Raw genomic sequence first — 27,153 nt, forward strand, 5'->3', positions numbered from 1 at the left:
CAGTCAAACTTCAATAACTCGAACTTCTATAACTTGAATTTTTTATAACTCGAACTAAATAGAGTGCAACAAGGTTTAGAGAGCAAGTTACATACAATTTTGCTTTCATAACTCGAACTTCTATTACTCGAATTTCTCTAGAATTAGTATTTCTTCCGCCAAATATGATTGAATTAGTGAATTCACTTCTAACCGCAACGGAAAGTGATAATGAGAGTTGTAAATGTGAATGAAATTGTTTATCAGCCTTCCAAGAATGAAATAGAAGACTCATTCAAAATTCTGAATTTTTATTTGCAAACAAATGTAATTCTAGTTTCTTCCAAAAATAAAAAATAAATAAAAAAATTCTTTAACTCAAAGTCCCCATAAGTCGAACCCTTTCTTTGCAAAATGGTGCTTCGAGTTATGGCACTTTGACTGTATATACAATTATACAAACAAATATAATTTATATAATCATTTCAATATTAAAAGTTTGTTATAAATGAATACGTAAATATATATATATGTATATGTATAAAAATACTCGGTGTGTAAGAAATAAATAATCATATAACAAAAAATTGTTATGAAGTTATAAAATTTCAAATTCAAATGAATATACCCATGCTTACACATACAGAAATGGTTATAAGATAATTTAAATTCAAATTATGTATGTATTTATAAACATATATTTATATATACAAATAAATAAATATTTATATTCAATGAATATCTCATTGAAATCAAAAATTTTATGACCATTTATATACAATTTTAAATTATATGATTACTTATTGAATATATATATATATATGCATTCATTTGATGAAAATTTTTATATTTATTTGAATATAAAATATTATATTTATTTATTAAATTTTATAACAATTTATAGATTTTATGTCACGTTATAAATTAATTTTTTAAATAACTTTCGAATATTTAGAAATGTTTCGTATAAACAAAAAATTTACTTAAAGATATAAGTGTTTAAAAATTAAATTTTACTAACAAATTTTGTATCAACCAAAATTGATGTATCTAAAACAAAATCAAGGCGATTTGTCTATTACACTAGCAAACAAATCAGGATCTACTCCTTAATCTGAGCAATACATTTAGTGGGTTTTAGTTTATATACGTGAGGCTTCGAGATATAATGTAAAAAGATATTTTCGAGTGTTTTCTTATATAAAGCCTATTTATGACATTCCTTTTGTTTTTAACACTGAAATACGAAATATCTAAACAAAAAAATACTTCAAAAAGTATTAAACAAAAATATTTACAAATACAATAATGAGAAAACATCACTTCGTTTAGATTTTTTGATTATTATAGATTTTGAGTCATATATCATTAAAATTGCATTTAAAAATTGCATATAAAATGACATATAAATTTTATGTGAAGATTTAAAAACATTAGAAAATCTTTTGACTCATACATATCACAGCCTTTATATCCATTATTTTCTTTTTTGCTGTTTTCAATTCGTAAATTTGGAGCAATTTTTTAATCGAGAATAACTTTTAGTGCGATTTCCATTTTTGATTGGTAAACCTCAAGACTATTTTATAACACTCTAGATATTTAACCAGAATAGCAAGATTTCTTTGAAATTAACAGCTTTTTTAAATGACTTGGCAAACAAAGTGTGATTTGATATACGTATTTAGTAAAAATATTAATCTATTAACTTTACTACAAAAATGTTACATTACGCTGAAAACGTTCGATTGGGTACCGTAATTTCATAGACCGAAAGTAAAGTGAATTGAATGCAGACTTACCAAATAAAAACGCTATTTGATTTACGCCGTTTCTTCTAAACAGATATAAAACTTACTTTTCTTGTATCTACATGTGCATTTAGATTGCAAGGTGGCATCACTATCTGCTTGATTGTAAGGTCGCGCTTATTTGACACATGTAACATTGTATAAAGGGATAAATATTTACTGTGAATGTAAATTTATTTATGACTTTATTTGCAGTTAATTTTTTTAGCCATTAATATTATTTTCACTAATGGTTTTTAATAATTTATACTTATAGATTTCTTTTTCTCATTTCTTTTAATATGTTTTGAAATCAAGCCTTTGAGCGCGTAAATATATCAATAGGATATGTCATAATCAATCAAAAAAACATGTTACACGCTCACTATATATATTTTTTAACATAGTACTTTGTCGCTTATTAAAATATTAAAAAATAGATTTATGCGAAAATTTAAAAATTACTTGGACTAATGTAAGTTTCAAAAAAATACAAACCAAAAATTTGAATGTGAAAAAATCGAAAACAAATTTTGCTTGTTTTCAAAAATAAAAAGAGCTAAGTTTTTAGCTTTGACAGGTCAGCTTTAACAGCCGCTTATCGATTAAGCGGTTCCAGAGAAGCTACAGTAAATAATCCAGTAGTATTGTTTCATATGCTATTTTTAGAATAAGCGGTCGTATTTTTAATATATGCTCAAATAAGATTTGTTTTAAAAAATAAATAAAAATTATATTATATTTGGAATATTGCACTCTTAGAAGATTTAATTAAAATATTTCAAATATAATAAATATTTACAAAACCCAATGCAGCATTTCCGAATACTTGATTTTGCCTTAAGTGCTATATAAACGACAACCGTTGGTTTCCAACGCAATTGCCAACTCTGTGTGTTTTATTAAAATAAAACTTTCAAAACACCGAAGTGAAATATTTGTTAACGCTCAAAATATTCCGCTTCAGTTATATTCATGTGTGTTGCAGATGAACGAGTTCAGCGTGAATTGTGAAAAAATTGTGCAAGCAGTATTTTTTCACTAGTGCTGTATATTTCACTTTTTACAGGGTTGCTTATTGTGTTGCTATTTTTTAACAAATTCCTAATATTAAGAACTTTCAGAAGATTTTAAGTGTGGCAGCAAGTTACTCTTTTAAAATTGATAAAATGTACGCAAAACAACAACACTACTTTCTCTAGCTAAGCACTTAATTGTGAAGTGGACAAACATTTTAGCAACTATAGAAAAAAATGTTACCAACGCAATAAGGGAACTATTGTGAACCTTTATTAGAAATTTTCAATCAATGTTAAAAACAAAGAATATCTTTTAAAAAATTCACGCAAAATTAAAAAGTTTCAAATTTGAAAATTTTAGAAATGATATATTTTAAAATTATGCAAAATTGTAGAAAATAAAAGTTTTAAATTGATAAATAGATATATAAATAAATATATACAAACATTTTTAGTAGTACGTTAAGAAAGTATATTTGAAAAGCGGTTTAAAATTTTTAACCTATTAGTTTCTAACAAGTATATAATTACTAAGGCAATTAGTATTCTAAACTATTATTTTTTTTGTTGTAAAGGAAAATTTTAAAATTCCCTGCATTCTGAACATTGTTTTTAATTCATTATTTATTTATATTTTAAATTTTAACTTTATTTATTTTTATACAATATGTAAATGCTTGCATTATGTGCACATATGCAAGGTTTGCTCTTTACGAAAACATAACATTTGACAGATTGTAACCCTGATGCCAATATCTCGCTTAGCAACTTCCTGTTTTTTGGCCACACTTAAAAGCTGTCGAAAGCACCTATTGTCTTGAAGAATTAATAATTTCTTGTAATTACATATACCTATCAACCACAAATATGTTCAAAATTTTTTTACTTGTTTTATGTTCACTGATTTAGACAGTGATACCAAGTTATTCTTAACCAACCAGAAGTTGTTCTATCATATCAAAAGAATACGCCTTTAGTTAGAACAAGCAGGATGCAGTGTTAAATTAATTGCTGAATTGTGTCTCTGTGTCTTAAATTTACCATTTATGATGGATGATGCGTCAGTCGAAAGATATATTAAAATAATGTTTTGTTGTTATTGTTTATCACAGTTCGTACCTTTCAATTGAAAAATTTTATCTTTAAAATATTTGTATATCCCTGCTTTTTTAATTATTATTTAATTTATGTCAATTGTCAAACTCACTTTGTTTTAATATAATTTACTGATTTTTTATAAAATATTCTGAACTAAAACGAAATTTCAATTTTGAATAATTAGAACTTTTGCATAAAGCAATATGCATAAGTCCGAGGTGACACTTCAGGACCTTACTCATGCTGCACTAGGAGCTTCGCCACTTACAGAGTTTAATTTGGAAATTTTACAGACATTAATGACTCATATGTTAAGGAAGTTGGAATTTGAGAACGTTAAAGTCAGAATAGAGGGTCTTGATTCAGCTTGTTTGAAAAATTTGCTAGAAAACTCTAAAGTATCTGGATTAAATCTTTATGATAAAAAGTGGAAGATGTATGAAAATATGGTAAAGAAAGTTTCATCACTAAAAGATCGTTTACATGTAATAGATCATGAAGTAAGTTGGGATGAAGCTTCACATATATGTCAGTTACCTCCTGAATTTCATCCAGTAATTTCGTCCATTATTGGGAACAAAATGTTTATAAAGCTACTAGATCTTCATATTGCAATACCCGTATTAACTGAAATTGTTAATATAGAAGACGAAGTATATGACATGACAAAGGATTTCGCAAATTTAATGGTGTTTTCAGAAAAAGTTTATAAGAAATTAGCTTTACTTGATTGTTTGGAAAATGAAATGAAAGCTATTCAGAGCACAATGAAAAAAAACTATTTAAAATTTTTAATTTCAATGGAGGAAATACTGGACGTACTTGAACTGAAACTGCATAAAAGTCAAATTGAGGAACTGATGAGAGAACTTCAAAGACACTTGAAACAATTAGAGGCTAAAATTGAAGAATACAAAGAGAGAATATCATGTAGAAAAGGCTACTGGCAAAATAAATTAAGGTGTGTTGTTTGTAGTAACACAGAAGTAACAGCTGATATTGAACCAATGGGAGGACTTTTATTACCAGAGATGGGTTCAGTACCAGCAGTTTGTAAACCAATATCAAAGAAATTGCGTATAGCAACGACATCCCGTGGATTGAGGAAAGTAACGGGTCTACTAACATCTTATCAATATATTCCGAATATTAATGTAAAAATTGAAGGTCAAAGGATTATGGGTCGAAAGTGTGTTGGCGACATCGTTTTAATAGAGGGTCCTGAAGGTCAATTTTTTCGGAAAAATTTATTTTAATCTATAAGCGTTATAAACATATAAATGAAAAAATTATAAGGAAGTATGATACTTTTCATATATTTTTTACGAAATAAGTTATAATAGTAAATAAACTTGTATTTAAAGCATACCCAAATCATTGAGTAACATAATGAAGAAATTTTCTTTGATCAAATTCATTGCATTTTTGACATTTTTTAACAGAAATAAATTTCTGTTATAGAAATTCAGAAATTAATTGGTAAGAAATCACGAAAGTATTCGGTAGTGGGGGCGTAACATTGGGCATTAGTACCAAAAATAATTTAAATTAAATTATTCACAAAACGTCAAATAAATACACAAATAAATTACACAATAAAGGACAATTGTAAATTTCCTGTTTTTCTCACAGTGTTTCACAATTTGAAACGCACCGATAAACGGACCGATGAAGTATTCAATATAATTTAGAAGAGCCGATATCTTCTTCTTCTTTAAGAAATATATCATTATATACAATATTTTATAGGCCGATGATGATAATGGAGCGCACCGTCTGGGTAAAAAAATTGTTATAAAAACTAATAAGAAACTAGTATATATTTTTAAATTTGTTTTACTATTTATAATTTTGTCAACCAATGACATAGTAAGTATATAGCTGAAATTAATTTTCCATTATATCTCTTGTCTTAGTATGCTTATTTTGAAGACTGCAATTTTGTTTTCTTAGTATAGCGGTTAATCCATGTCTCATCTACCCTTATCAAGCAACACAGAAATTGTTTTGGATTACAGAGGCACGTTTTTGATACTCGTGTTATTAATCTTACTTATAGCTTTCCAATGTGTAAATCCCTTTTCGAAGTCGTATGCACGTTTTCACTTGAGATTGTTACTGCAACAACAATCTCGCACACCTGAGCTCTGTATTCTTTTATGACTTCTTGATCGTGGACTATGCATCATATCAATAATTTTTACCTCACCATCTGCAGTGCTTGTGAAATCAATTGATGCAATGTGAAAGTCCACAGTAGGATTGTCATTTTCACTCTGATTGATGAATTTCACTCCATTTTTGTATGAAATACAGCACTACTTTTATTATTTATCTAACATTCCGATTCTTAAATTCAATCTTAAATAAAGAGTAATATCAACTATGATTTGTATTCTTTACAAATCATTTTTGAATGGCTATCACATTTTTATCATTTTATCATAATTTAAGTGCTTTTTTTTTATAAATACATATACTATTTGTAAATAAAGAACTGTTACGTTTACTATTGTATATTCATTATAAGCTAATCCATTTTTTTTTTCTATACATTTTTCTTATTTCTTGAACGCACCGATTTAATAGTCAATTTAAGTAAAATTGTCTATTATCAACAACTTTTTCCATTACGCTATATGACATTATAGCTATATAGTGGTTGAGACATCGAGGTTTAAAGGTGGCAATCTGGCCATCTATCTACTTATTGTTGGCGGTTTTCATGGAACAACTTTTAACTTTTAACCTCTATATCCCAAAAACTAAGAATATCTTATAGCGTAAAGATACTTTTCAGAATTTATTTGCAGTCGATGTGGAAAAGCTGTATAGATATTAGTGTTTTTCGTATTCGAACAATTCGAATTTTTCGAATAGTTCGAGTTATTCGATGGAAATTCAAATATTCGTATTCGTGAAATATTTCGAACTTTTCGAAAAAATCGAATAAGGTGAACAGCATTAACACTTATTACAATTTCTGGTGTCTACCATTTTTCATTGTTAATGAATTATGTTTGTTGGCAAGGGGGAGCATGTTTGAAGAAATTCTCTTTCAAAAAGAATTAACAAGCAGAAATCAAACTTTTTTTTAAAAGTTTTGTCTCATGTATTAAAAACAACAAAATATAAGCCATCATCAGGTCGTTTACTTTGTGGACCCTGTTTTTATTAGGACACATTATGAAATATTACTGCGGGAACACTCTTATGGAGCCATAGTCTCATATGTCCCCTTGGCATATTAACGATAATACGAGTATTATTGACCCGCAAGTAACAAAAAATAATATTTATTTTCAAAAAAAAAAAAAAAGGTATTCCATTGTATTAGCATAAAGTGTGAAAATGCATTTTGTAAAATATCTGATTTCTATATGAAAATGTATATTTAAAATTTAACTTCTGATTATACTTCTTTTTTTTAAAGATTCTGTATTCGTTTCAGTATAGGAGTCAAATTTTTAACGACGATGTGCTGGTGCTGGCCACTGTTCAATAACTTTACTTCCACTTACAGCAGGATGTGCGGCAACGAGTAGGCCATGAATTTCTGGTGCTTCTCGACGCACTTGTGCAGTGAAACCCAACAAAGGATCTGAGCTGTAATCGACCACACGACGTTGACCATCAGGTTCAATTAATGAATAACGACCAGTTACATATTCACCACGACGGTGTTCGAACTGATCTTTCACGTCTCCGGTATGGATGTCATGTACTGAGTAATGGAATTCATATTGTGGTTGATTGTCTTCAATTAGCTCCGCAACAGGATGTGCAAGTATCCCTGCATTGATACTAGCAATCAGGCAACCAAAAACCAAAGCAAAACTCTACAATATAAAGACAATATTAAACTGAATTGAATAAAAGATATTGTAATTATTAACTTACAATAATTTTCATATTAAAAATAAAATGTATTATCAAATTATTTATCTTTTATGTAATAAAGCTTCTTCGGAGAAGTGCACTTGATGTGAAAACCCAGTGGACTAATGCCTTGGTTTGCGGTATTACATGCTTTTATACTTCAATGTGACCATATATTTTATTTTATTAGCAAGAGATCAAAATGTTGACATAATAACTTTAGTATTTAACATAAAAAGAAAATAAAACCAACATACAAAACGCACAATTGCATGGAAAACCTTATACAAACGCCCTAATAGTGTACTTATCGTTTTTATTATTCTGTTACACATAGGCTCTACATTCAGCATTATTTAATAATATTTAAGTAATTTAAATTGCAAATAAATTTATAGGATTATTTTAATATATAATAAATAAATGCAATAAATAAATAAATAAATATTTACATAAGTGCAGTGCAAAAAATCCCTAGAAAATTTCAATTTACTTTATCTCAATTTACTCGAACTCACACACGACCTAAGAATCACAATAAATTTTTCACTGATAGTATATGCTATATGTACATATATATAGTATATATATATGTATTTATATAAATATACTCTTCTTTTATTAATACGTCAAAAAGAGTTTGACAATTTTTCAAATCTATATAACGTACAGTTCAAATAAACTATATACATATATCTTAATTAATTACGAATATTAAGCAAATTGAGTTTTGTATTAAATAATTTAAAAATCAGAAATCTGTAACGTAACTCTATTTGTATATAAATTCAACTCATTAACTCATAATTTAGCACTTAAGTTGCATGTAATCTTCAGTCAAAATGGAGTAAAAGTGTCCAGAACAACTAAACAATGAACTTTTCACCACAAGAAAGTCACCTCAGCCGTAATCTGTCATGTTCAAATATGTAAAGTGGAATTACGGTGTAGCTTACCTCAATTACAGATACGCCGTCCAAAATCTTAACTGTTAAATACTAAATACATTATGCAATAAAAACTGGAAACTGGTAACCTTATACAGCAATTTGCCGGTGGAAAAAGGAAATGAAGTACTTGCATTGTTTTATATTAAATTACGAACATTTTTTCAAATTTGATTACATTAAATAAAATATGCATGTACTTCAACTAGCCGTTACACTTAGCGATAATGATGATACCTTAATCTTGAGGATATGAAAATAGTTGACATAAATTTAGATTAGTTAATGACAAGATACTTCCATCTGTAGTTATTGGGTGAACTATTATACATCAACATTTATTCAACATTTATTTTTATATGCTAAGGCAATATATGTATATCACTTAACAATAGCTTTTTCCAATATGAAAAAGTTCAAATATCATACAAACATTAATTAATAATATTAAAAATGTATCTAAATCTGATTAATCGAATTTTCTATAAATATCAAATGTGTTAAAAGTAATTTCCATATAAAAATAAATTTGCTATTCAAATTTTTTGTAGTTAATACTTTCGTTTTCAACATAGCGACAATAAACTTCATAAAAGTTGAAATGAATTATGCAGTTAATAGCAACACTATCTATTACAGTCATTACTTAACGCAATGCATAACAATTACTGAAATCCATCCATATCTGTTTCAGTTAGTCATACTGACTGCAAATACTAACAGTTTTACATATTTATGTGCATAAAAATAAATTCACATAATATTAATAAGAAACATTTGTACTCATCGTTAATTATAGGTTTCAAAAGATCGATGTACTTGGGTAGAGTGCTATATATTTTCTATTCTACAAAAAGATATATTATTAGTTGAAGTTTTTTTTTTAAATAAATAATAATAATTAAATGTTTTAATGACCATTATTTTTAATAAATAATAATGATAATAATTATGATCTATGATTATTACCTAAGATTACTGATGAGGAGTACTTGGCAATACTAAAAACAGCGTTGTATGGTTAATTAAAATTTTTGTTGTTGTTTCTTCATTACTATTCCAACCCTATTATAAATAATATACTTTCACTATATGTATATTGCAGGTGAAGTATTACGCGTTCTACTGCCAGCAAAGCACACAGAGACCCCAACCAAACGTCTACAAATATCAACACTTCTATAGTTTTATAGGGAAAACTTATAAAATCTATAAATGGTTTGAAATTCAAGTAGAAATTACTTTAATCACATAACAATAAAAGCTCACTTTTGATCATAATACCCTCAACAGATTGAACATAAGATAAGCGAGTATTAAAAGCATTTCGGAAATGTTTCTTTTATTTTCCGAAGGGATTTTGCTCTATTGGACAGTACTCAATTTTCTACACCCGTATATTTTTCTTTTTGTGTATTATTAATTTAAAAGTAGTTTGACTATTGCAAAGGTTTTGAGTAATATAGATTTTATATAAGAGTTTTAATATATTGTGCCCATTTAAATTTATAATGTTTTTAGATGTGATTTAAAAGTTATCTAGAACCGGATGTTATTATTATAACTAGACTTATAGTGATTATGCTACTATTTAATAGCTAATAAACAGTATTTCATAATTTTTGTAGAGTGGGTATTTTGCATTATTTTATTAAATGAAATATCACTTATATATGGCTATATTTATTGTATAGAAAACTAATATATACGATCTGTTTGTAAGGTCCATACAACATTAGAAGCTTAAAGACTTCAAAAAAGTTTCCCAACAGTTTCTATATCGGCCTATTTGTCTTATTTCGTCAGTTTCGCGATGTTCTATTTTTCTACAGATCATTTTAAGTCTGCCTCTGAGTCGTATTCATTGAGGGTTCCTAGTTAGCGTAGTGTGCGTGATGTTATTATAGGATTTATGTAATGTATACCCTATCCACCTATATATTCGCTTACGTATATCATCATTTATATTTATTTGGCCTGTAAGCCTACATAATCCTTCGTTTGTTTTCGTTTTGGGCCATCAAATCCGAAGTAAATTTCGTAGACACTGGTATAAAAGTTTTTAAATATGGATAAATACAATCCTTTGTCCAAAGCATGTCGTAGGTATATGATCTTTGTCATATTGTTATGTTAATGTATATATTCTCCAGCCGCAAGTACACTATGTTATAATATAACAGATTCATAATCTGTGTCTATACAAATTTATAAGACCACGGCTGCTTAGACTTCGGGAAAAAGATATTCTTTCAATTCTTTACTCTGAATGAACTTAATAACAACGAATGAATATGTTAGCAAAGGAACATATATGATATTGCTCTTATTCAAAACCTACTTAATATTCTTCTTAATATCCTCGTGATTTGTATTTTTTACGTGAAGAAAGCAAGATATTTCAAGAAATCTTATATGTGAACTTTCAGCATAATTATTGTTTTATTTGATTTCTCTGTCTTATTATATTTTTATTTTTACACAAATATTATTTTAATATTTTATAAATATAATTTTATATACATATTTATAATAATATTTTATTTTTTATCTATGTTAAAGCTATTTGAGTAAAAGCACTTGCGCACTTTTACTCTTTATTAACTCGAGGTATCTTTAAAACCCCTATTTACGCCTTGGAGCCTGTAACCATTCTGAGATTCGATAACGCGACGTTGGTAATTCTGTTAGTTTTCGCAAATAATTTCAGGGCTCTATCCTTTATGTATTTTTTTGATTGGATCAATTTTGAGGTCCCTGAGGATGTCATTCGTCCTAATGTACCATGGTATGTTAAAAAGTCTTCTCGGAGCCTGGCTTTGTGCAATTTTTAGCTGGCGAATAGTAGTGTTTGAAGCTTTGCTAAACGTTACACATTCATATAGAAGTGACGGACGAATTATTTGGTTACTGTTTTGTTCCTGTTTTTGTTGAGTGAATTATTTTTATATAATTTAATACTTACATTTTTAAAATCTTTTTATCCGTTTTAGGTACTATTCAAGCTACCTACCAGTATACATATATATATATAAATGTATATCTACGAAAAAATTTCTGTAAAATGTAAGTGGAAACACTATATATCACGGTTTTATTCTGTATTTCGACTTTCATGTAAGTATAAGAAAAATAGTGATCCTATCAGAAGAATCTACTTTATAGACTATAAAAAAATATTGGGGATTGCTTACCAATTTATTTTGTTTTTGTGAAAGAAACATGATCTAACTTCGATCCAAACAGAAAGAGCATAATTTTTAAAATTATGTGTATGTTATAGGAATTTATTACTATTTAAAAATATATTATCTATATGCTGAAAAATTAATAGTATATTTTATGTTTAAATAACATCCAAAAATAAATATAATACTGTTTCAGTTTTCATATATGCACAGGACTGTAATACATACAAACACAACTGTAAGTTAACTCAAATATATACTATCAATGTGTATCAAATTATATCACATTGCGTTAATACGAATGCCTTTCTTTATATAATTTCTAAGGAATTTATTCGATAAAAGCGCTGCAATACACCACACTTATATTTAATAAGACCCTAGAAAGTGTTGTAAGTATCTGATTAAAAATCCAACTAACCAAGTGTGAAAGCATTGAGTATGTGCAAGAATCGTAGTACTACTGTAGTACTTAAGATTCATATAGTCTCTGAAGTCCTCAGATTTGCTTTGCAGATATAATTTTAAGTATCATACAAATATCTCCAAGTCTGCCTGCTAGACATAATTTAAACTATAATTTTTTTATAGAAATAGAATACTAAGGATATCAAAAATAATTGGAATTTAAAAATAGCTGGAACTAACAAATTAGGTTAGTTAAGATTAACCATAATCCATATTTAATTACTTATTAGATATATTTATCTGAATTTTATTTCCACATAGAGCATTACAATTTATTTAATTTTTACAATATAAATTTACACTTATATACAATAATAAGTAATACTTTAACATTCTATTAACATTAATATTTTTTTTATTATTATTTTTAATGAATTTCTAGTGTTACAATTTATCACAGCACTAATTTATGTAACATTAAAGTAGTAGATTCAAGTTACAAAATTTATATCTCATATTAGAACTGACTCTAGTACTTTAAATCTATTTCAAAAACTTTTAGAGGTTCCACTGGGATTTCGGTAGTTTTGGTTTTTTTGTTTTAAATTAATATTCTTAAATTTACACATATATATATTTATAAATTTTTAATGTTTTACTAGTGATTCAGGTACGGTGATGACATCCACAGAGAATTGCGATCTTTATGTCCACTTAATATTTTCTTTTCCAGTATTGATCCTAAACGATTTGGTGAAATGAGGTCAACGATCATTCAATTTTGGTGAAGTTTAATTTTGTGTGAGTTTTGAAAGTATTACCAGATTATATTTCAATTGAATTCAGTGCTATTGTCTCATTACTTTCTACATTTTAATGCATTTGTACTGTTTTGAACTACTTTATTTGTTGTTATATATTAGATGTTTTAACCAAAATGCAATTTACCATTTTCTGACACCATCCAAGCCGTTAATTTCTCATCTTCAGTTTTATTAGTCTCGTCCCATGGAAATAGCATTGACTTTTCCCTTTGGTTTTTAGCTCTAAAAATAATATTTTTTCATTTTTAAATAGTGAAAAATATAAACAATTTTTACCAAAATGTTAAACTACACACAAGCCATTTAATAGTGCAAAACTGGAGGACTTATATGAGTGTGGAACCAAAGAAAATGTGTAAAATAAGTAGCAAATTCTAATACTGAACTTATTGGATGAATTTGGTATATATATTGGATAATCTAACCTCACATAATATTACTTTCAGGGGCGATTAAGCCAGTAACTATAAAACTAAACAAAGAACCATAAACAATATATATTTTACAGCATATCTTACTTCAAACCGGAAACAAATGAGTTATAGAAATTATTAACAAAATTGGGAACAGAAAGTACTTCTACTACTTTATTTATAAAAACAACAACACCTACTGCTCTCCAATTACAATTTGATGTGATTTACCATAGGTGTGTGGTAAATACTAAATATACACTTAATATCAACATCATCTAAATAATAGACCATAGAAGGATGCACAATGGGTAACTAACAGTGGAGAGTTTACACATTCAGAAAAATATGGCAACTTCAAAAAACATAGCGATAACATAGAAAGAGAGGACCTGATTTTTCTACACTACCAAGAAGAAAGTTTTATATAATATTTTATATGTTTATGATTTATTTTTATATAACATATGTATGTATGGAGGTTTCGAAAAGAAGTGAACTACAACAAGTTGTTCGCGCAGGAAGCACTTCGAAACAAATCGTCGCTTCTTTCTTAGGGAAAACTGGTCAGTACAAGAACTGAAATGGTCAATTTCAAATGGTATACAACCATTTGTTTACTGGAAGGTTTCAGTGAAATACGGAAAACAAACAACGACTGTCGGATACTTCTCCATCTCCATCTCCAGACAATGCGAGTGTTCATATATCCCGTCTAACAACCGACTACGGTTAAATAATCAAAAAAATCGAAATGATGGGTCATTTGTCGTACTGATTTCGATACTGATTTGGCTTACAGTCCCAATGACATACAACGTTCTTCTTGTTCCCGAACGTCAAGAATAAATTGCTTGGACAACGATTTTTGTCGACAGAGAAAGCAGAAAGACGTTGTTGTATTTAAAAACAATGTTTTAGTGGTGTCCAAAACCTGAAGAAGAAGATTGTAAAAAATGTTTTGACAAATGGTTTGAACGCATGCAAAAGTCTGTTTGTGTTAATCATAAAGAAAAATACTTCAAGAAACAATAAAGCAATTTTAAACGACAATTTAGTATTTTTTCATTATTAGGCTCAAAATATATATAATGACTCCCGTATTATTTTTATTAATTGAATTTTTGGCTGACCATATCAGTGTTTCTTGTATTTAATTATTTATAAATAATTTTTGAGACTGCAAGTACCCAGGGTTGAACTCGTGCTCTGCCAAATTTGAAGCTTAGAGTCAGCGTTCATTAGCCAACTAACTCAAATCGGTATTTGACTGAACAGATTCATAGAGTTGTCAAAAAAAATGACACTATTGTTTATTTAATATTTTTAATTTAGTCTAAAATTTTACAAGTCTACTATATTTTTTAAAAATTTGTTTTCGGTTTACATACTACGAGTATTCCAGCTACCTAATAGTATTGATAAAGGCAAATTGCAGAAAGGTTGAATGTTGCAACTTTTATTGAATTTTTTGTTTAAAATATAGTTTTATAGCACAACTGCATTATATATTTGTATATATATACATATACGATAAAATTTCTGTTAAATGTAAGTGGAAACACTATATATCACGGTTTTATTCTGTATTTCGACTTTCATGTAAGTGTAAGAAAAATAGTGATCCTATCAGAAGCACCTACTTTATAGGCGATAAAAAAATATTGGGGACTGCTTACCAATTTATTTTTTTTTGTGAAAGAAACATGATCTAACTTCGATCCAACCAGAAAGAGAATAATTTTTAAAATTTGTGTTTAGGAATTTATTACTATTTAAAAATATATTATCTGTATTAATTAATTAGTATAATTTATGTTTAAATAACATTCAAAAATAAATATAATACTGTATCCTTTTTCATATATATACAGAGCACTGATACAATAAAAACACAAATCTAAATTAACTCATATATATATTATTAATGTATATCAAACTATGGTAATACGAAGGCCTTTCCTTACATAATTTCTAAGGAATATATTCGATAAAAGTGCTGCAATACTCCACGTTAATGCTTTGATATTATATCGTCTTTTTAATACAGAATGCAAAAATTTAGTGCTTATGTCTGCTATTTATTTTGTAGTTAAGTAATAGCTGAAGGTTCTTTTTTAATGGAAATTTTAGCTTTAGGAAAAGAATTACTCCATGTCTGTCATCTGAGTAATGTATTTGGTCGATCATATCTTTTAGATTTTGATCTTAACAATCTAGAAAATAATAGTTTTTGGCAAAAAGAAGACGCTATTCCGCGGTATTTGATGTCAATTTTATTGAAATTGTAAGATTAATTCTTAACCATGAGTTTGGTTTACAACGATACCTCTCCATAATTGAACAGATTCATAGATTTGTTAAAAAAAACGATGATACCATTTGTTATCCAATACCATATTCTCATTTTACCAAATATAGTATAGTAACTATAATACTCAACTATCATTAGTAAAAAGACTCAATATTTGTACAACACAATTTGGACCAGGGTTCATGAGATTTTATGTTATACACATTTACTTCTCCTTATCTAATACGTAAAGCATTTCTTAATACGTTTATCTAAAAAATAACCATAATAAACCGATTCGAGTTCAATAAAACTTATAACTGTTTCTTCTATTCTCCTAGGAAAATATTGGTTGATTAGTAAGAGTATGTAATGTCTACTATACTATTAACTGTGATATGTTTTTTTTTTTAAAGTGATGGACTTAAGCATACTAAATTCTACATAATTTGTCCAAACTACGAAATAATAAGGTTTCATTTTAAAATTGAGTTACCTTATGGGCCAAAACTGGAGCACATTCTCGACCGAGTCTTGGGTTATATCGCTGTTATATGTAATGTTAAATGAATGCAATTAAAAGTTGACACAAAATTAATATTAAATTAAAAAAAACACATAGTGTTAGTTACAAAAACCCGATTCAACATATATGTGTGCACAAGTCATAAATATACAGGATGTTTCTTAACAAAGTGCCATAAATGAAGGAGGTGTTCCTTCGTTAAATGAAATGAAAAAAATCATGTCCGAGTAGAAGAGGTCGATGTTCATTATTTTTCGAGAAACAAAATTTAAGAAAAAACCGACCCATAAAAAATACCCACTTAATAAACCCCCAATTTCAGTCCTTTCAATATCATACAAATTGATATATAATTAGTTGTTAAATTTTGATGTATTCAGTGATTATAGTGGTTAAAACTTGACTTTTTTATAAAGTTCCCATCAACACAATTTAAAAACCTAATGTTTTTTGGAATGAAAAAACTCTTCAACGCGTTTGAAAACTGAATAATGTGCTCATTTTCAATGAAAAAATAAACAGTAGATATCGTAAGGAATGGAGGGAAAATTTGTTTACTAAAACATTTTTCCGAGAGACTAAAGCATAATCTAAGAAAAAGTAGCAAAAAATGTATATAAAGCTTGAAAATGAGGTTCTCTAATTGAAAGTTCCAAAGACATACAAGTACAAAAACATATTAAACTAAAAAATATTTAATGGACTAAAAGTTATTCGATATATTTAAGTTTTTTGCCTTTATGCTTCTTATTGAGTAGAGTTTTTTTTGGAAATCCAGCATTTTGGTAAATATGGACCCTACCATCACTATTTAGGCTAAGAAGTAACCTCCTGAAGTGAAAGCACTGCAATACAAAATACTCTTTTACAATTATGTATGTGTTATAAATACATATCTCTATATTTATGATTCTAATAGGGGTCGTTTTATGTTCTGATATGATACCTTGAGCCAACAAAAGAAAAAAAATCTCAGTATACACATAATCTACAAGGTATATATATGTATATACCACATAATCTACATATATAAAATGAACAAATGAGTATTTTCATTAAACCGTTCAAAAATTTTCCAAAAAAAAAAATAAACAATTTTGACCGTCACAACTTGCAAATCCATTTAAGTGCTAAGACGCGATAGGAATGATATTAAACGATATAGAATGGACTAAAAATTGATACTTAATCAAGTTATTTTATTTAAGTCTGTAGCTGCCTCCGTCTCGTTAAAACCCTGGCAGGCCTCAAAGTACGTTCTGCATCCGTTAGTCGTGTAGGTTCGGTTGTAGTCTAACTCTCAATTACTACTGATCTGACTCTGAGCACTTGTTCCCATAAGGACCTGTGCCAATCCTCGCAATCCTCTCTTTCAGTAACTACACTTTAATGAAGTTAATTTTAACTGAACGTTTTTTTTAGGGCAACTTTTATGTGATTTCGTGTATATCATTCCCAATATTATTACCTGTATATAGAAATATATATTTTTCTTAACCAAAGAAATTATTTCCAAGAAAACTGAGGCAGTCTGACTTAAACTAAATAAGTTATTAAAGATTTTATGATTGAATGTTTTTAGGACGACTGTGACACCTAGCATATCGACAAATATTGAAAATGAGTTCTTCTCTTCGGTCATACAATTTTTTTCGTTTCTTAGACAAAGAAATCATCTCCGATGTTTCCAAAAACATCATGTATAATATTGTTATATAAACACACTATCGCACAGCACGTACATTGATGTCTATCATCAACAAAGCAAAAAATTAAAAAATAGTCGCTAATGATAACAAAAATAAGAGAGAAACATTGAACTCAAGTGTTAGAATAGATGAAAACAGAGCACGTTTAAAATATTTTTGGAAAATCCCATTTTGGTACTTACGTATTGGTAGATAAAGACTCTGTGCGACTACCCATATTTACTTCTAGACTGTCAAATGCCTTCGAGCTGGTTTGATCTTTTCCATTGGTGTTCGTCTTTTCTGTACCACAGGAATACTCATTTGAATAATCAGCATTTGGTAAGCTTGATGTGCGTCCAGATGTAGGATTATGCAATTGGGTTTGCGGCGGAACAGTTGCATATTTTGTTGTATCACTATCGGAGTCCATGGACAAGTGACCAAACAAATCTTCCAAAACCACATTTGCATTTTTATTTTTACGATGTTTGCCTGAAGTTTTGATCTTAGACCTAAAAGTATTTCAATTAAAATTTCATCTAAAATAATTTTCTAGTGTGTACTTACCCAAGTATGGTATCCAGGTCATCACTCTTTTTTAAGTTTTCTGTTTGGTTATTTAACACGTTAGTTTTTATAATATTGTTGGATAAATGATTCACCAACATTGCAGTATTATTTAAGTTATTGCTATGCTTACCATATATAGAACGTACAGATATGTTATCCTCGTTCAAATACAAATCTCCAAATCCATTTTGTTCAACCGGTTGCTGCAATATAACATTTGTATGAACTGGCTTGATGGAATCCTCAACTTTGGAGAATATATTGTATACCTTGCCATCTTTCATATATCCATTCATATTCAGTACACTTGGTCGAGTTCTTCTGTAATACACTCCAGTTTTTGCGGAGTTTTTGGCATTTTCTGTAGCAGTTTCCAGCAATGTATAATTTCGCTGGCTATTTAAATATATCGTACTCCCTTTGTTATTATTCGTATTAAAAGATACATTTGGATGCTGTGCTTGCTGTTGGATAGTATTCAGACCTAAGATTTGCGTTATACTCCGATTCAGATATATATCATTTATATGTTCATCAGGTATTAGAATTTCGTCATTTTGCTTGATTGGCTGTTTTAATACATTTCCACCATTCAGGTAGATATTACTAACGGGTGCTAAAATTGTACTGTAGCGTATAGAACCACTTTTAATAGAGCCTTCATCCAATGCATCCTTAAACTGCGTCACAGTTCGTTGAATAGTGGCTGGTTGCTGCGTAAGTTCGTCTGTCGTGTTCATTGTCAAAAAACTAATTTTTGGCATATTCACTTGTTGTTGCTGTTGAAGAGATTGCACTGGTTGTTGTTTCTGTATCGATTTTAATTTAGCATTATTCGAAATTTGACTTGCGTTGTTGTTGTTGTTGTTGTTGTTATTGCTTTGATGTAGTAATTCGGTAACAGATTGCAATTTTTCTTGCACCGGAAGCACGTTGTTTGACAAATTCTGCGTTAATCCGTTAGCATTGGCATACTTTGCAGATAGTTTAGCATTAGCATTTGTGGCTGCAGCCGGGGAAATTCGCTTTACAGCATGAAAGTATGGATATTTCAGGCTCTGTTGAGCTGTTGGCCTCTTATTGGGATCGTATAACAACATATTCTCTAGCAATTCTAAACCGGATCGGCTACATCGCGTAATAAATGTATTGAGTGGTACTTTTACGCAGTCTGGATAGCGGAATTGTATGATAGCAGCGAGCCGATAACCTTCAGGCCAATCGTTCTATTTTTCAAATAACGAATACTTTTATAGTCTGTCTTAATATAGTCTGTTAATATAGTCTGTCTTATTTATTAATATTACTAAGCAATACTCAAAGTTAATTTTATTTTTAATTTTTAAAACTACTTAGGGCAATGTTAGGGCCATGTTAGGGCCATGTTATGCAGAGTGTCTCGGGCACGGCATGAGTACAATTGTTATTGTTTTCAATGTAAATTTTAAATTTGAGAATGAGAGAAAAAACAATATGGCCGTTTAAACTCTGGCATGAGAGCCGGCATATTTGTGCCCCGGCACTAAGGCAAAACAGTGTTGTTTAGTAATAAATTTTAAAATTTGCGCCTTTTAGGAGCAAATTACTACAACTCTAATACGTTGTAGAGAAAAAATGGCAGTAAGCAACACAGCCTCTTTTTATAAATCGCTAATAATATAATTATTACACTTTCCGATTTTAAAGAAAGGTGTAAGTACTGTTAACAATTATTATAAGATAATATAAATTAACATTATTACAGCCTCTATGAGTTTTTGCTTGCAAGTTATTTTTGGTGGCAAATTGAAAGTGAGCATATCTAAATTTCCTTTTAAATTTAGGCACAACCAAGAAGTACTTAAAATACAAAATTGGTAATACTGATGTGACACTCTGCATAACATGCAGTCACGGTTGCCACTTATGGTACTTTAGTACCAAAATTGGTACTTTTTTTTTTTTTTTTCGTTTGGTACTCATTTTCAAGAACTGGTACATTTTTGATGACCCAATTTTATTGTGGATATTTCCAATTAATTTTTTTTATAAATGCAACTTTGCACTATTTTATATTTTGTTCATTTATAACACTATAAAAAACACAGAACGAGAAAACAACAATGTCCAAAAAAATTTTGGACCTTTTTTTATAGAAATGGTACCTTTTTAAACCAATTTTGGTACAGAAAAAAATTTTCAAGTGGCAACCGTGATTGTCATCTGCATATACGAATCATGTGGAGACGAATATACGAAAAAGAGAGTCAGAATACATTTAAATGAAACACAGCCAATGAGAGAATTCTTCCTTGGCAATTTATTGAATTCATTTTTTTTCAACAAAGGTGTCAGAGTTAACCTCAACCGTGCGGTATGGTTCGCGATATCGGGAAACCTGGTTCAGTTATGAAGTTTTGTTATTCATTTGAAAAAGATCTACTGTACTTTACCTCTACTTTATGACAATGGAACTAGATGCTTAATTAACATAATAAAAATGTGTGAATTTAATAAAAATAAATTTTAAGAGAATTAATTTAACAATAATATATTATTACTAATATATATATTTCTTTGAAATATTATTTCGTAGCTGTATAACATGGTTCTACAATTAGTTTTACAAACATTTTCTGGATATTCCATGTTTGAAAGGATTACCCATATCGTGGTTTTTATTTAATACCACTGTTGCTGAGATATATGTCAAACAGACTTGTTATCTAAGCCATTAAAGATTTACCATTGCAAATGGTGATCTCGTACTAGGTACATTTTGAATCGGAATTTTCTTAGTGTTGTCGCTTATTATTTAATTGGTGGAAATGTCTTTAAACTAAATGTGCGTACCTTGGATACTGAAAATAAGTAATTGCTGAAAGACCATCGCACTTGCTCTGGTGTGGCATTTGTTCTGAACGTATGATAAGCTCATACTTTTTTGAAAGTGATGAATATGTGACACAACCGTCAATTCTAAATACTATAGTCACATGTTAAGGAGTTTTTTGGGCATGAGATGGGAATTATGAAGGGGGAAATGTGATTTTAATAGAATGGAGCCACAAGCCGTTCAAAACGTCATATTTAAAGAATTATTGAACGAGAAGTTTCCCGGAAATTTCAAATTTTGGTGATATGAATTGTGATTTGTGTTAAATAGAACTTTTTGGCTATATGATGTTATTTGTCTGTTATATAAAAAATAAACCAGTTGGATTATATTTTATCCGAATATTTTTACACAACTATTTGTAACAACCTGGAACAAAAAAAAAAGTAAGTACAAGAAAATACAAATATTTCTCTTTTTTTTACATTTACTATATTATGTTAGATTAATATATGCTATGTCAATCAACCTCATTTGATCTGCTACTTTCATCGTCCTAAAATAATGTCAAGTAAGACTCCAAGAGCTTTCTCAAATATTTTAAGAATATTAAAACATCCTAACTGTGCCAAATGTCATATATTAATAATTACGGTTAAATTATGAATAGCAATATATATGGATTTAAACAAAATTATTAATAAATGCACGTACTTTTTGTGGAGTTCCTAAAACGGAACAAATTTTGAACAATTGATCTACTTCACTACTACCAGGGAACAATGGTCGAAATGTGTATAATTCTGCCATTATACAACCCATAGCCCATAAGTCAATTGCGCTGCTATAATTTGTAGAGTGCAGAAGTACTTCTGGAGCACGATACCTTTAAATATAAAATTAAGTTGCTTTAAAAGAATAAAAAAAAATTATGCTCTGAATATTATGATCATCTAAATACCTACCATCTTGTTGACACATAGTCCGTAAATGGTGGTCTTGAGCGTATTTCACGCGCTAGACCGAAATCAGCAATCTTTATAAGTTCTGATCCGGAGCATAATAAATTTTCTGGTTTCAGATCTCTATGAAAAAAACCATGTCGGTGCATGAAAGCTAGGCCTGTTAGCACCTGGACACGTTAATATTTGTATTATGATGGTTAAGTAAAGAAAGCAAAGAATTTTACAGAATAATAACCTGAAATAAAATGCTTTTTAAAGTTGGTTCCGGTAGGTGTGTATCACGATCCTTTATCATTTGATACAGGTTTTCCTTCATGTATTCAAATACAAAGTAAAGTGTATCATTCTCCCTGATGACCTCTTTCAGCTTTACAATATTCGGATGTGATAATTTCTTAAGTGACTGCTCATATAAATTAACTTGTTATGCTGCCTTTAATATTACCAAAAATATTTTACCTTCACTTCTCGTAAATTCATGGCTTCTTCCCATGAATAATATTTCCGCTTCATTCGCTTAATAGCCACTTTTTCTCCAGTGTCTTTACGTTGGCCTAGAACGACAGTACCATAGGTGCCATCACCAAGTTGGCTTAAAGTTATATACCGATTCATTATGTATTAACTGAAATTGTGAATACTATAATCAGTAAGAAATATATTTGATGTTAAATTTATTTGAAGTATTAAAGATATATGTAAGCTACTTGTGATCTTTGTATGATCTATCACACCGTCTGTCCATACCTCGGCTGGTCTAAAATTACGTATGATATATTATAAATTTGCATACATATATATTTCATTTCAAAAAATACTTGAGGTATTTTAAAGGTGGATGTCGTCTGCATTTTATATTTGAAATCGGTTTATAAACATATATATATTAATGTTGTTATTACAACATAATTTAATAAGTAAGCAGTAATAGGTAGTAGTGAGAACTAAGTTTAGTAAGTTCATCTTAGTCGCAGCATAGAAGAAAGAAACGTCTAAAAAAGTTTTGTATTGGGCCCTTCTTTCTTCTTGGGTTTAACAGTTTTGATATTTTTCTTTTCTATGCATCGTATCTCATTTGGACATAAATAAGTTGAGCTTAAGACGCCAATAAACTGTGGTTTTATATTGCACAATACGTATAATATTACTGTAATATTATCTTCTTATTTAATGCATACAACATAATTCATGTATACTCATTGAATTCATTTATATAACTTAAAAGTGTGGATTAAGTAAAAGGTATTTTAAACGCCTGGTCTAACCAGAAAGAAAAATTTATTGTTATTAAACGCATTAGCTAAAAAGAAACAATAATTAAAATAATACATAGAAGAATAATATAAACAAACAAAAAAGAATGTAAATAATATATAAAAGGACTATATGATCTATATATATGTAATAATTTTGCAAATGCTAAAAATACAAATAAAGTGGCAAACACCTTGACGGCTACCAGGGAAACAACGGACTATACTGACAGATCTCAAGTTCCATCGCTCTCTTTCATCCTATCTCTCCCTACTATATTTATTTTGCTTTTCTTTTCCTATCACCCTATATACGTTGGACTAAAGTGTGATCCGGTCTATGCTAGGGTCTATGCTTAGTTGAATTTCGGGCGTTCTTCAGTGGTCGTGCGGACTGACCAACTAATTTTCGAGTACTCGTGAGACATTTATTATGTTCACCCAGTTGATAGCTGAACAAATAGAAGCTACTAAATAGCAAAGCCAACTTAAAGCCGAGTGAACAACAATTGTTTGTTTGATGCTGCTGCTATAGAGTAAATTGGTCGCGACATGTATGTCTGCAAACACTTGAGACAGTTAAGAAAAGTCTATAGTGTAAGTGTCTGTGCACCTTCTGGCTGAGCTAAAATACCATCCCTCTTTTAATTCAATTCTTGATCACCATTATGCGCACCTATCAGATTGGCGATTATAGCACTGTCAGATGATATTGTAGTAGATTTCTAAGCGACGAAAATTAAAATCAACATTAGGGACATTATTATTGCATATGCGTGCTTCCCTGGGATAAATACCTAATTTTAGGATAACGTACTTGGTATAACCCTTCTTTTTTAATAATGGAATTTTTCATTAAGGGAGAGTTTTATAATAACGGAAGTTCTATAATAAAGCCAAAAGAAGCAGGAGCTGGACTTCTTATACTCAAGTACAAACTAACTACCATATGATAGAGAAAAATTTCGAACAGTAGTGAACTACAACAACAAAAATTATTTTTATATTATTTAAGTTAATTGAATTTTTAGATGGCAATACAGCTGTTTCGAGTTTTACCATATACCCATCATAAGTGGTCTTGGAAATAATTCTTGTATTTAATTATTTATAAATAATTTTTGAGACTGCAAGTACCAGCTCAATACTACAGTCTGTTGTTGTAGCTCACTATTGTTCGAAATTTCTCTATTAAATACCACAGTTTCTATTAAAGTAAAAATAGTCACATCTGTCATATTGACGTTAAAATCAAAGTTAATATAATAGAGAAAACAAAAAGGTATAGACAGAGCCATTCGAACGAGTTTTCAATAAAATATCAGATGAACGCTTCAGATGTCCTCTCTGCAGATAGAAGGACTACAGTTGGAACTCGTACGCATTGTAAAGAGGAAATATTGACGCTCTTCACAACTACTCATTTTCCGGGAGTGGAAATAATCCCTGAACCGTCCCATTTCACATGAAATGCTAGATTCTATATAGATTCTGAACGCACTACTAAAGAAAATTGGCAAGAATAATTTGCAGTCACTCAGTAATAGAGTTGATGCTAACTCTTTTAAAGCATGAAAGGTAGAAAGGGTGGACAGAATTTAAGCTACACAAGCTCTGTCTGATTTATACAATTCCATCTTATATTCGATGTGAAAGACTGTGGATGTTTTCACACATCAAGGTGACGTAAATCTTCCTCAACTCGGAAAATTCTTTTGCCACCAACCCGTTCCATCTACACCGGCTTCCTTATAGTAACTACCGTTTTAAATGAAAATTTGGCACAAAGGTTTCATTATAGTTTTTCCGCAATCATATTTTCTTATTTAGTGTTAAATCTAGTTCAAATCAAATAAATCCCTTTTTTTGTTGTGTCTCTTAGTTCTTTCATTGTCGAGGCGCATATAATAATATCATTCCTTAATCTTTTTTACCGTTCTTTTCATTACTTCACAGAATATATCTGGTGCTGAAGAATATCGAATAGTATATATATATGGGTAAATCCACCACATGAGGTCAAGAATGTCACAATATTGCGATTTTGTTGTGTGAATCTCTTTTTCTAACGACCAAGTGTGGTGAAATACTTGCTACCATATGGTTTACCTGATAAATCTTCAACTGATTTCATCGGATATATATACGCAGTTTCTCTTTATTAACCACCGATATTGAGTTTAAAGTTAGCGTTGGCTATTGACACTCTTGAGGACTTTCAATTTAATTATTTCTTACTGTTCCTATATCCAGCATATAATATTAACTTCATTTCATTTTTTTTTTTGATAGGTCCAAATTGTTTATTAAATGTATAGCGTCCTTTTCGACTTCTACATAACATACATAAAATACATAAAATAAACATACACAAATATTTATTTATGTATATTTATTCGTCGAAACGTCAAACGTAAATGTATATTTGCATTCATTCAGGGATTCAGGGATTGTATATATCTTTTTATATAGCACAATTGGATATAATTTCAAAGTGGGTTTAGTACTATCAGTTCAGTTGATGTTTGTAATGCAATTTGGTCATGCTTACATTTTTCACAATATTGGTCATTGAAAGATATGGTTAAAACGTTTCCATCAGTTATGTCCACTCCCAATTTTTATAACGTATCAACTGAAAAGTCAATATTAAATTTAATTAGTGAAATCAATTAATTAAATGTCATTAATAAAAATTATTTAAATGATTTTCTACATATAAAGTAAATATATTTGCTTCCATTATTATTTGACCTATTCAAAGTCTCCAAAGTTTTACTGTTCGGGTATGTACATATATGGATCAAGCATAACGCGAGTGTATCGAACATGTTCAACAACTACCATAAAATTAAAAACTAAATTAAAATGAAGCATAAGAGAGATTCGATGATCGATCAGCTCGACATTCGAAATATTCGATTTAAAAGATTGAATTTGAGTATACTCGACAACATAATATTTGACAGACTGGAAAGGTGATGCGAATACGTCATCAAGAGACTATAGCAGGAGACTTGTTGTTTTTTGCAGCACTTCGGAGCGCTCAAATACACCTATTATTATATTATATATTATGAATTATGTCCTATGTTCAAGAACTCTATTTCGAATAGAGAAGTGTCGTAATACTGACGAAATTTTTAAATCCAGTATAAATTTTTTGGATTAAACAAATTTTCGTAAATTATTATATACAGTCAGACTTCCATAACTCGAAGTCCAATTCTGCAAAAAAAAGGTTCGACTTATGGAGACTTCGAGTTAGAGAATTTTTTATTTTTGAAAGAAAGTAGAATTTCATTTTTGGATCTCTATTTATTTACTTGAAATCATATACACCACAGAAGTTATAGTGAAATAAAATATTCAGAAATTAGCATTTGAGATTCTATTATTGTTTTTTATTTTCAGTAAAAAGAGATTACAATTTATTTCAAGCCTTATAGTGAACATCAGTTGTAGTATCATTCGTTTGCAAATAAAAGATCAAAT

The 27,153-nt window shown here is 29.1% G+C and overlaps 2 protein-coding genes across 2 annotated transcripts; both read right to left on the bottom strand.

The window, feature by feature from the left end:
• Positions 1-7,342: 7,342 nt before the first annotated feature.
• LOC119662498 (larval cuticle protein A2B) lies at positions 7,343-8,106 on the bottom strand. The gene is made up of 2 exons (XM_038072128.1): positions 7,787-8,106; positions 7,343-7,725 (listed from the first exon to the last, which is right to left on the bottom strand). The coding sequence occupies exons 1-2, from the start codon at positions 7,796-7,798 to the stop codon at positions 7,354-7,356; spliced, it is 384 nt and encodes a 127-aa protein (XP_037928056.1). The 5' UTR covers positions 7,799-8,106; the 3' UTR covers positions 7,343-7,353.
• Positions 8,107-12,769: 4,663 nt separating this feature from the next.
• Positions 12,770-23,020, bottom strand: LOC119689848 (mitogen-activated protein kinase 16). The gene is made up of 9 exons (XM_038104766.1): positions 22,865-23,020; positions 22,641-22,808; positions 22,406-22,572; positions 22,155-22,326; positions 18,823-19,851; positions 18,623-18,750; positions 18,256-18,567; positions 13,257-13,354; positions 12,770-13,049 (listed from the first exon to the last, which is right to left on the bottom strand). The coding sequence occupies exons 1-9, from the start codon at positions 23,018-23,020 to the stop codon at positions 12,967-12,969; spliced, it is 2,313 nt and encodes a 770-aa protein (XP_037960694.1). The 3' UTR covers positions 12,770-12,966.
• Between the last annotated feature and the right edge of the window lie 4,133 nt (positions 23,021-27,153).

This window comes from Teleopsis dalmanni, chromosome X (genome assembly GCF_002237135.1).
Source record: "Teleopsis dalmanni isolate 2A chromosome X, ASM223713v2, whole genome shotgun sequence".
In the NCBI taxonomy this organism is placed as follows: domain Eukaryota; kingdom Metazoa; phylum Arthropoda; class Insecta; order Diptera; family Diopsidae; genus Teleopsis; species Teleopsis dalmanni.

Coding starts and splice junctions, on each gene's coding strand:
- LOC119689848 (XM_038104766.1), bottom strand. CDS start 23,020: ATGAATCGGTATATAACTTTAAGCCAACTTGGTGATGGCACCTATGGT. Junction 18,751..18,822: donor ATGTTATATTGCAGCAACCG/GTTGAACAAAAT, acceptor ATATATGGTAAG/CATAGCAATAACTTAAATAA. Junction 13,050..13,256: donor TTGGATGGTGTCAGAAAATG/GTAAATTGCATT, acceptor CAAATCGTTTAG/GATCAATACTGGAAAAGAAA.